Consider the following 11,602-nt stretch of genomic DNA (forward strand, 5'->3'; position numbering starts at 1 on the left):
AACAAAATTAAAGTATTGTAATTTCGTTTATAATATTAGTAATATTGAGTAATGTAAGGACATGATGAGTTAAATAGTTCTTTTAAATGAGCTACATCTACAACCTTACAAATGAAAAACAAAATAAAATTATCCATTCATATATTTAAAAGATTATTAATTTATATAATAAGAGAATGCTCTATGAAGGTATACATATTTTCCTATGAAGTATTATTTTATAAATTTATTGAATTATTAATTAGTACTTTGGCCCAAGTCCAAGCAAAAAATATATTATTTATTCTATATGGAGGTTCTACTATTGAAGAGATAACATTCCAAAGTTTTATAATTTGCTCCAATTATTCGTGTCTTAGTCATATTATCCTATCTTAATCACTTTTTTTTTCTTGTTAAGTATATATATAATACCATTGCTTGTATTTAGTTAAATTTTCATATATAGTTAGATTACTTCTAGTCATATTTTTCATTGATTATCTGAGTGAAGATGGGAGATGTAACAAATACAAAAAGAAAATACTAAGATTACCAAATCAATACCTACCCAAATGGACCAAGGCACAAACAAATAGAACCCAAGTGTGGGTATCCAAAGGAATACACCTGTTACAATGTTATTGTTGGAGTCTTTTCAAAATTTGTTATGAGGTATCAAAATGCATTTTGAAGGACCAACAAACGAATGGGAGATTGTGATTAAGGGGGGTGGGGCAGTTGCCAAAAGAGGCTCATTTTGATGGGGATTAAGATGCGTGAAGCAGGCATGAGATAGGATGGATGGAAAGTCCCCGTTAGTTAGGAAAGAAAAGAGCCTGATTTTAGGTAAAGCACTACAAGGTTCAACTTCTGGAAATCCATGTAGAAGCTCTTTCCAACTTTTGCTTTTTCTGATCTCTCACGTCTCTCACCTACCCATTTGAATTTGGTTCACCACGTGGCACGTTCCTATAAAGAGGTTGTGACAAACCTGGAAAAAAAGCTCTCAAACAAATTAAATCCCTTTCTACAATCATTTTTCCCTCATTTCATTTATTGATTCCACACCTAACTCGAATATGATTCTGTTATTGATAGAAGATCATCAATGCACGGCATGATGTCATCATTTAAATCTCTCCACTCCATTTTGGATTGTAAGAACACTAACAAGATGTTGAATAAAGATGCAGGATGCGTTTACATCATCACTTACAGAAATATTGAATTCCAAAATCTAAACATCTGTATTTTCCATTATGAAAAAAGAAAAATGGAATTTTCCTTAGATGTTTTCATCTCTCCATAGTAACCAGTCAAAGTAGGCAATGGATGCCAATCAATAAATGATCAAAAGACAAAGTTATCATGGAAACAATGGCAGGCTGCTGAAATTTTCTTTTTAAGGGTCTATGCTACATATAAGTAGAAACATGAATAGGTTAAATAAAAACTTTGGAACCTCAATTCTTGTACCATGTCCAACTTGAAGACAACTCTGGCAGATCAGCTGCAACCTATCCCTGTCATGCCCGTGAGACTGCAGACAGAAAAAAATACCAATGCAAGGAAAAATTGTGATTGCTAGAAGGAATCTGGATTGGAATCATTGTCCTCAAGAAGTTGGAGTGTTTTGAATTCTCTGCAAAAACATGGTCTTTGCAGTATCGTCAGTTGAAAATCGGCCAAGCAGAGCCATTGTAGCAGTATTACTTCCTAACTTCTCAATTCCTCTGGATACCATACAAGAGTGACTAGCTTCCACCACCACTATCACATCCCCACCTAACAGAGATGAAACAGTCTCAGCAACTTGCCTGGTAATTCTTTCCTGTACCTGAAGCTTGAAGCCATAGAAATGTACTATTGACTGTAAAATGGATTTTGCAATGGGATTGGTCCCTTTGGTGCAGAAGTAGCCTATATGCACAACACCGTGAAAGGGAAGTAAATGATGCTCACATTGAGACCAGAATGCCAAGTTCAGCTCAGAATGCATCTCTTCCTCGTTGCAATTGGGTTGAAAAGGATCCATTTTACCACAAACATAGCCATCTAATTTCAGCTCCTTGTTAGTTTTCTCAAAGTTCAGCAGCCACGTCACATAACGATTAGGGGTTCCTACCAGCCCTTTCCTTAATGGGTCTTCACCCAAAGACCTCAGAATTGAAGTTACTGCAGTAACCATTTGGTGGACTGTTTCTATCTTGCATGGAATCAAAGCAGAGGAAGACTGGGATGGGCACCAACATGGACCTGTGGAATCTCTGGTACAGGTTTTCTCCACATTTATGCCTCGGAATTTCAGGAGACTTAAAAAATCACTCCAAATGGTGGCCTTTGCATTTTCAAAAAGGCCTTTACCAGAACAAACTGATACTGTTACCCATTCTTGATGGGTTGAATCAAGAAAGCCCAATTCTAAATTTGGGAAATGAATATGTAAACACTGGAGTACAACAGCAACACCTGCGGGCTTGATCCCATGGTTCAAAGCAGAACACACATCATCTGCAAGACGCTGTGGATCTTGGAGTCGTTTTGCAAAAACATCAGCTACCCGAGAAAGCTTGCTTAAGCCCACAACGCATTGCCCTGATGGGACATAACCCACATGACACTTAACCTGGAATGGAAGCAAACAAGATTCGCAGTATGAGAAGAGATCAAGATCCCGAACAATCACAAGCCCACCCACTCCTCCTGCATGACCAATTCCATTATTCAAACCAGCTTCAGGGAATAAGGCACCTTGAACAATGTCCTTTGCCTTTTGTCTGTAACCTAGAAAAAGAAATAAGTATGTTCGACTCAGTAATTTGCAAGCCATCACTCCAATGGCTAATCAATAATAGTCCATAAGAGATCTAGATATTATATACATGTCGCATATTTGTTGCAGAGCCACCTTTTACCAACCTTTGCCAATCAATGAATTCACCAATTTCACATGAAATTATTAGAGTGAAAGGATTACAACCTACAAGTGTTAAGCCATGCCCATAAAACCAAAATTTGAAAAACAGGATTCATAAACAGCTATTAAAGAATCTATCTACATCAACACTCCCCCTTCTATAGCTTTTCTCTTGCAAATGAATGCACCAGTTTCACATGAAAATATATGAACAACACTGAAAAACATAATCATTAAAAACTCACAATACATGATATGATACAACACATTTTTTATGAAAATCGATACCTATCGCAATGTATATCTTATCTTTAAGTGTATGTTGTGATGCATATACAATACACGATACAATACGTGATATACAATATACATCTTCAATTATTTTTTTATAATTTTTAAGAAAAATCAAATTCAATTTTTTTGTTAAAAGAATTTATTATATTAATTCATTAAAATGTGCTAAAGAATTTAAAATTCATCATAAAAGGATAAATAGGTAAAATGATCTTATATGAAAAATGACATTCTTGTTGTCAAATGCTATATTAGAAGTCAAGTTCGCTTATTTTTACAATGAATATTAGATAATTTTCATTTGAATGATTTGAATGTTGATATTGAAAATGATAGTAATTAGTGAATACAAGTTTTAACTTAATTTATTAGCTTCTTTTCTTTTTAATTTCTTTTTTGATGGGGAAGGAATAATGACAAACATAAATTGAACTTTGAAGATGATACATAAAGACATATATGCCTTGTTAGAATTCAGAACTAGATATCATAGCTAAAATTCATGAAGCATATTTTTGTGGATTATGCAATGAATCTATACATTAAAGTCATATTTTGTTAATTTGAGCTTTTCAAAACTCTAGTATTCAATGTTTTCATATGATATGATATGATATAGTTTTAACTCTTTAGATCCTACCATCTTTCAATATGTTTTATGCTGAAAATTGTTACAACCTACAAGCAAAAAGGGACATTTAAACAATGCAAAGAAACCATTGTTTTTGCAACAACCAACTAATTTGGTTGACATCCAAGGGAACTGACTTGAAAATCAACTTCATTAAGATCCAGGAAAACATGTATCCAGGAAGCCCTTTTGCAAAAGGTATCTTAATCCGAAACAGATCTGTAATATGTAATATACCAATATCTCCTGGATCTCAAACCAGGATCACGACGTGTGCTGAGCATGGCATAGCAGTGTCTCAGATAAACCTAACTAATTGTTCTAAGATCAATGAAATTAAACCATTAACATGAATGAGGATACTAATACCTACAATCTAATAATGATTAGAGTGCAGATTAAGTACATCAATTAATAAATAGGTCTTATTTTGTATCTAAGAAGTTGAAGGGTTTGCTTCTGACTTCAACAGAAATTTTGGCTCAGATTTAGGCCTTACCAAAACCAAGCATGCCAATGAATTGTAGGTATTTTCCCCCCTACAAAATTAGGCTCTTCCTTCACCACCTCCATGTGAACAGTTTACAGGGTTCATAATATTCCCCTTACAAAACCATGCTTACCTACCAATGCTTAGATCCAGTTCTACCCGAACTTTCTGGTTCAATCCAGAATGCTCAGCCTGTTTGAATGTTTCGGAGATATTTTCAATATCAAATACACCTCCTCAAAAGCTAATTTTAATGTGGCTGAATTTCCCTCTTCTGCAATCCATTGCACTATAGTAGCCACGGTGAGTTAATAGTCTGCAGTTTCCTGATTTGATGATTTCTATCTTGTGTATGGCATTGGACAAGAAGAAAATTAGATTCATTAACTCCAAGTTTACGACTCCCCTTTATATTCACTACAAGAATTGGGGAATCATTCAAGTCCTAGAAAAGGCCCACATGGTTGATCATGCCATTGTCCATGAGAGGTAATTCACCATACAAAAACCAAATAATATCCATTGAATTGTAAAGGCAAAAGGAGTGCCTCCTGTTAGAATAGCAGGACATTTTTGTATTGGTAATAAATCAGTTGTATTTTTCTGTTTTGTAATCTGGTGAGTCAGTTACGGGTGTAGTTCTCTAGGCTCTATAAATAGGCATGCTTTTGGGTATTCTGAACTGATATTCAGAAAACATGAATGAATAGCAGATTTTCTTTGTAAACCCTTTCCCTTTTCTTCAGAAACAACTCACACCTCCAAATGCAAGTAATGAGCCATAGGACCAAACCAAAAAAAATAAACACCTCAACTTGCTCAAACTCCATTTCTAGCAGCTAACTCTCTCCCCTTTGGGATAGCAAGATAAGGCATGTGGGTACTGAATTTTCGGTAATATATATACTCAGATGTTGGGGAAGCCTCAAACAAACTAAATTTTCAAACACATACACATGATGAAGATAAAGTTAGGCATATGACAAAATTTCCCAACCAAATACGTTAAGCTGAAGATAAAACAAAGTCCCAAAATTTTCCAAGGAATCAAGGTAGGTGCCTTAAGAAAAAGGAGCTGATGCAAGAAAGAAAATAAAATTAGAGGGAGAAGGCACCTCTAGTTCCTTCACGAAGGGCCTTGGCAACACGGGCAGGAGTCTTGCTCAGGCCTTCCCTATTGATATCCTCACCCAAACCCTGCAAAAGCACTTTAACAGCCTCCTCAATGGTTAGAGTCTCTTGCTCAAATCCCACCTCCACGTGCCCCTCGTCCAAGACGCCCATCTATGTTTCAACCCAAAATTCAAAGCCTACGCAATAATGAATCTCAATTCCCAACCGGAACAAGCCTAATCAAGCTGAGAATGATGGGGGTTGAAGTTAGTTACAAGGGCTCCTCCATTAATAGGGCAAAGAAACAGGAAAGCGGAGGTATACAATCGTAGGGTGGCCGCTGATCCTAGAACGTGTGGAAAGCAAGTACTTTCTCATCGGGATGTGGGACCTACTTGGCCCAAGTAGGGGTCAAAGTGTCGGCCGAGTCGACCAAGGCCGCGACCGATTTCTTACAGCGCCTCTCCGATTTATGAAAGAACTGTGAGAATTAGATTTCTGGTGGTGATTCCACCACCCTTACTGATATCACCAACTCGACATCACACCCCAACCACTTGTAAAGATCGATATACGAGGCTTGAATTGGGTTTCAATCGTCGATGATGCTCAAGTTGCGCACGCGGATGATATGGTTTCCAATGATGGTGGGTTTTGCTCTGTTAATTCAACCAAAGCTTACAGAGCACAAGAACAAAGAAACGGCATCGTTTTGGCTCCTGAGATTTTGCTTCTGCTTTTCACTGGGCAAAGGAGTCCTTAATTTTTATTTATTTTTTATTTTTTTCTTTTCTGTTCCATGCTTTTAGCCCAAACTGTGCCCATTTAATAAGGTTACTTTTAAAAGTAATTTGAAAATAATTAAAAAATTGAAGGACATTTGCATATATAAAAAAATTACCTTTCAAGTTCAAATATAAAATGAATTAGATTTACAAATTTTTATAACTCACGAATGGAATGATGGACTAACTATATTTCTGATCTAAAAAAATAGGAAAGTCCATATACACAAACATAATATAACCTCACTTATGTGTAAGCAAGTATTTTCATCGGGATGTGGGATCCACTAGACATGTTTTATACTTTGTTTTATCATATTTATAAATTTAATATTTTGTCCCCTAAACTTGTTAAAGAGTAAAATTTTATCCATGATTATAAATAATTTATATATCGATTCGTACTTGTGTGGAACAAATTTTTAATTAATAACCTTAAAATGGAATTACTCAAATACCTCTAAAATATGACAACAATTGCTTTTATTTTAAAGAGATGTTCATATAGTTGTTCGTAATTTTTTCATATAACTATTGAGTGATAATTTCGAACACGAAAACAAGTTCACATTTTAGTCTTATCCTTTAATTTAATATATTATTCATTAATTTTTTAATAAACTTATGAGGTAAAGCCATACTATTTAATAAATTTGAATATAAAATATCGAGTTTTGGATTCGAAGGATGAAAAGCTAAGGGGGTTGCCAATAGCCCTTGGGAAAAGATTTCCATGTGAGTATGTCTAGTGGCCAACATAAAGTGAGGCGACTGCCCATCCCATCGAATGATGTGGTCCTAGTAGCATTAGGCACAATTCAATTTGACTGGATCATCCTAGTTTCCCTAGTCTTCCAAATCATCACTCACCTTAGTTGAATAGGGAGAATTGTGTTTTGGGCCCAGCTAGGCCCAAAAATTAACAAATGGTCCATCTATGTAACAAAATTAATAGAAAGGCTATGAGATTTTGAGTGACCTATATACCCTTCTAATTTCCAAGTCAGATTGCTGTAAATTAAAAGGGAGAATTGTGTTAAATTTAAAATGCCATGTCACCTTCCCTTCTGTCAGTACTCTCGATGAAACCTCTGAACTGAGCGGAGCTTATCAATGGCGTCCCAAATGGCGATCCTCTCCAGAGCCCGTAAAACCCTCCTCAAAACCCTAAACCACCACAACAATCCCTTTAAAGCTTCCATTTCCACCTTCACATTCCTCTCCCTGGAAGCCCAACTCGCCGAGCCCAGCCTTCCCCCGCCATCTCCCACTCCACTTCCTCCCAACCCCGCCTCAGGGAGCCCGCTCTACAAGTATTTTTTATGGATGGATCTTTACTTTATTTATATCAGGATGCTGCAGACAGGAAAAGAATCTATGGCTGATGATGAGTCATATGAATTGGTTGTTGGTATGCTGTTTTTGACAGACCAGATTGATGCTGCCTTGAGATATGTTGATTTGACTTTGAAATCTGGTTATATGTTGTCAATGAGGGTTTTTGCTGAGTGTGTGAGAAGTTGTGTTAACAAAGGCAGGCTGGATGCTTTGGTGTCTATTATAGAGAGGTGCAAGGTACATGACTAATTAGAATTTTTTTCTAGATCATCTGTGTTAGGAGGAACACTTTCTGGTTATGTTTCTGTTTCTTATCTCGCTTCTCTGGAGTGTGTACCAGACAATGGATCAAAATAAAGCTCTTTCTCCCTCCTGGAACATGTGCATCTTCATTGCAAATATTGCGATGCAATAGGATAATAGCAAGTTAGCTTTTTATGCCCTATAATTCATGGCCAGATGGATTGCTCGGGGTGAGAATGCAAGGGGTCATGTTCTACTCTCTGTGGATGAGGGGCTTGTTGTATCAACACTTGGAACTGCTGGTAGGACTTACAGTTCTACTCTTGTAGATGCATCATGGGCGATCCTACGAGATCATTGCGTCAAAAGAAGGCACCTCAACTAGAATCTTATCTTGCAAAAATATATGCCGATGCAGCATTGGGGGATTTGCAGAGAGCATTCAGCACTCTGCATAAGTTTGAAACCGCTTATAGGAACTCCCCCAAAGAAGCAGAAGAGGATATATTCTCACCTTTTACATCTTTACATCCTTTGGTAATGGCAAGCTCCAAGAAGGGTTTTGAAACTTTGGACACGGTTTGTCTTCTTATCTGTAAAAGTTTCTGTTCTCACAATTCATTTCCTTCTTCTTTTTACTAGAGGGACATCCCTCACATTCATTCCTCATTTCCCTTCGTACACATTCAAATGCCTTGTGGTAGCCCACTTATGTTGCATAGGAACCTAAATTAGGTTTCATTTGCACCCTTTTCACTCAGCCATATCTTTGGAATGTGGTTAACCCGCCCATATGCACTCCTTTAGTTGCATTTATGTGCAATTACTCCAAGTGTACAAGGCCAATGTACTAAATGTACAAGGGTGTACAAGGGTGTGTACCTTAAGGTAATTCAAGTGATTTTGAAGAACTTAGTCATCAACATTTTCCACTCGTCGTGCACATTCCTAACACATATCGGTTGACAACACACTCCTTCCACGTATATTATTTGATATCTACCATGTTAGTTCATTGTTTTAGCTCCCCCACATTACTTATGCGTAGGAACCGAAACGAGGGTTAAGGTTTTCCACTTTTTCCCTCATCCACGAGAATGGAAACATTGTTTCCCCACCCATATGCACTTGTTCGGTCGTCCCTTCGGTGGATTGCATAACTGTACAAGCCATTTACACTAACTGTACAACCCAAATGTGCTAACTGTATAAGTGTGTACAACCTTACCTATATTGAAGGATTTCAACTTTTTTTGAAAACAATCGTTGCTCATTTCCTTCTTCTTTTTACTAGGGGGACATCCCTCACATTCATTCCTCATTTCCCTTCGTACACATTCAAATGCCTTGTGGTAGCCCACTTATGTTGCATAGGAACCTAAATTGGGTTTCATTTTCACCCTTTTCACTCACCCATATCTTTGGAATGTGGTTAACCCGCCCATATGCGCTCCTTTAGTTGCATTTATGTGCAATTGCTCCAAGTGTACAAGGCCTTTACACCAAGTGTACAAGGCCAATGTACTAAATGTACAAGGGTGTACAAGGGTGTGTACCTTAAGGTAATTCAAGTGATTTTGAAGAACTTAGTCATCAACATTTTCCACTCGTCGTGCACATTCCTAACACATATCGGTTGACAACACACTCCTTCCACGTATATTATTTGATATCTACCATGTTAGTTCATTGTTTTAGCTCCCCCACATTACTTATGCGTAGGAACCGAAACGAGGGTTAAGGTTTTCCACCTTTTCCCTCATCCACTAGAATGGAAACATTGTTTCCCCACCCATATGCACTTGTTCGGTCGTCCCTTCGGTGGATTGCATAACTGTACAAGCCATTTACACTAACTGTACAACCCAAATGTGCTAACTGTACAAGTGTGTACAACCTTACCTATATTGAAGGATTTCAACTTTTTTTGAAAACAATCGTTGCTCATTTCCTTCTTCTTTTTACTAGGGGGACATCCCTCACATTCATTCCTCATTTCCCTTCGTACACATTCAAATGCCTTGTAGTAGCCCACTTATGTTGCATAGGAACCTAAATTGGGTTTCATTTTCACCCTTTTCACTCACCCATATCTTTGGAATGTGGTTAACCCGCCCATATGCGCTCCTTTAGTTGCATTTATGTGCAATTGCTCCAAGTGTACAAGGCCTTTACACCAAGTGTACAAGGCCAATGTACTAAATGTACAAGGGTGTACAAGGGTGTGTACCTTAAGGTAATTCAAGTGATTTTGAAGAACTTAGTCATCAACATTTTCCACTCGTCGTGCACATTCCTAACACATATCGGTTGACAACACACTCCTTCCACGTATATTATTTGATATCTACCATGTTAGTTCATTGTTTTAGCTCCCCCACATTACTTATGCGTAGGAACCGAAACGAGGGTTAAGGTTTTCCACCTTTTCCCTCATCCACGAGAATGGAAACATTGTTTCCCCACCCATATGCACTTGTTCGGTCGTCCCTTCGGTGGATTGCATAACTGTACAAGCCATTTACACTAACTGTACAACCCAAATGTGCTAACTGTACAAGTGTGTACAACCTTACCTATATTGAAGGATTTCAACTTTTTTTGAAAACAATCGTTGCTCATTTCCTTCTTCTTTTTACTAGGGGGACATCCCTCACATTCATTCCTCATTTCCCTTCGTACACATTCAAATGCCTTGTGGTAGCCCACTTATGTTGCATAGGAACCTAAATTAGGTTTCATTTTCACCCTTTTCACTCACCCATATCTTTGGAATGTGGTTAACCCGCCCATATGCGCTCCTTTAGTTGCATTTATGTGCAATTGCTCCAAGTGTACAAGGCCTTTACACCAAGTGTACAAGGCCAATGTACTAAATGTACAAGGGTGTACAAGGGTGTGTACCTTAAGGTAATTCAAGTGATTTTGAAGAACTTAGTCATCAACATTTTCCACTCGTCGTGCACATTCCTAACACATATCGGTTGACAACACACTCCTTCCACGTATATTATTTGATATCTACCATGTTAGTTCATTGTTTTAGCTCCCCCACATTACTTATGCGTAGGAACCGAAACGAGGGTTAAGGTTTTCCACCTTTTCCCTCATCCACGAGAATGGAAACATTGTTTCCCCACCCATATGCACTTGTTCGGTCGTTCCTTCGGTGGATTGCATAACTGTACAAGCCATTTACACTAACTGTACAACCCAAATGTGCTAACTGTACAAGTGTGTACAACCCTACCTACATTGAAGGATTACAACTTTTTTTGAAAAAAATTGTTGATGGTGGTGTTTACTTATTGTTGGTAAGTGTTATGACAAACAATTTCCGTCTCCTTCTATTCGCCTTGTTATCTTGGGTAACAACACATAATTTCAATAAGCCAATTTGTTGCCTTTATGAAAAACTCTCATTTGATGTTGATGTGAGGACAAATTTCTTTGAGGTTTCTAATTCAACAGCTTCATGCAAAATCAGATAGTTAATTCACATTTTATGGCTTTAGAGGTTTATTTTCTCAAAATTTTCATCCTTCCAATATTCTTAAATTATTAGTATGTTGACTTCTTTTGTTTGTAAGACAGATTTATGACTCTGCATCAATGGAAAATTATGTGCACAGTATTGAGTGACGGATAATAGGAGAACTTAAACGAGTACATGACCGTGTCAAATTGCATCTTTTCATGTTCGTTTTTAGATGAAGCAAATAAATGATCTTTTATCCTTGAACTAATTGTTTTTCCCTTTATGTGTGCAGGTGGGTAGATTCTTGAAGTGGGAGCTTTGTCACGATTAA

The 11,602-nt window shown here is 37.3% G+C and overlaps 2 protein-coding genes across 2 annotated transcripts; one reads left to right on the top strand and one right to left on the bottom strand.

Annotated features, from left to right (window-relative positions):
* Positions 1 to 1,205: 1,205 nt before the first annotated feature.
* Positions 1,206 to 6,132, bottom strand: LOC100263593 (GTP cyclohydrolase 1). Its single transcript, XM_002269229.4, has 2 exons — positions 5,430 to 6,132; positions 1,206 to 2,766 (listed from the first exon to the last, which is right to left on the bottom strand). The coding sequence occupies exons 1-2, from the start codon at positions 5,596 to 5,598 to the stop codon at positions 1,598 to 1,600; spliced, it is 1,338 nt and encodes a 445-aa protein (XP_002269265.1). The 5' UTR covers positions 5,599 to 6,132; the 3' UTR covers positions 1,206 to 1,597.
* Positions 6,133 to 7,246: 1,114 nt separating this feature from the next.
* Positions 7,247 to 11,602, top strand: LOC100852875 (pentatricopeptide repeat-containing protein At1g26460, mitochondrial-like). The gene is made up of 5 exons (XM_059736717.1): positions 7,247 to 7,787; positions 7,891 to 7,931; positions 8,010 to 8,154; positions 8,229 to 8,372; positions 11,564 to 11,602. Exons 1-5 carry the CDS (start codon positions 7,326 to 7,328, stop codon positions 11,600 to 11,602), a joined length of 831 nt encoding a protein of 276 aa, XP_059592700.1. The 5' UTR covers positions 7,247 to 7,325.

The sequence above is a fragment of the Vitis vinifera genome, chromosome 1 (genome assembly GCF_030704535.1).
Source record: "Vitis vinifera cultivar Pinot Noir 40024 chromosome 1, ASM3070453v1".
Lineage (NCBI taxonomy): Eukaryota > Viridiplantae > Streptophyta > Magnoliopsida > Vitales > Vitaceae > Vitis > Vitis vinifera.

Coding starts and splice junctions, on each gene's coding strand:
- LOC100263593 (XM_002269229.4), bottom strand. CDS start 5,598: ATGGGCGTCTTGGACGAGGGGCACGTGGAGGTGGGATTTGAGCAAGAG. Junction 2,767..5,429: donor CCTTCGTGAAGGAACTAGAG/GTGCCTTCTCCC, acceptor TTCTTTTTCTAG/GTTACAGACAAAAGGCAAAG.
- LOC100852875 (XM_059736717.1), top strand. CDS start 7,326: ATGGCGTCCCAAATGGCGATCCTCTCCAGAGCCCGTAAAACCCTCCTC. Junction 7,788..7,890: donor CTATTATAGAGAGGTGCAAG/GTACATGACTAA, acceptor AGTGTGTACCAG/ACAATGGATCAAAATAAAGC. Junction 8,155..8,228: donor CGATCCTACGAGATCATTGC/GTCAAAAGAAGG, acceptor GGGGATTTGCAG/AGAGCATTCAGCACTCTGCA.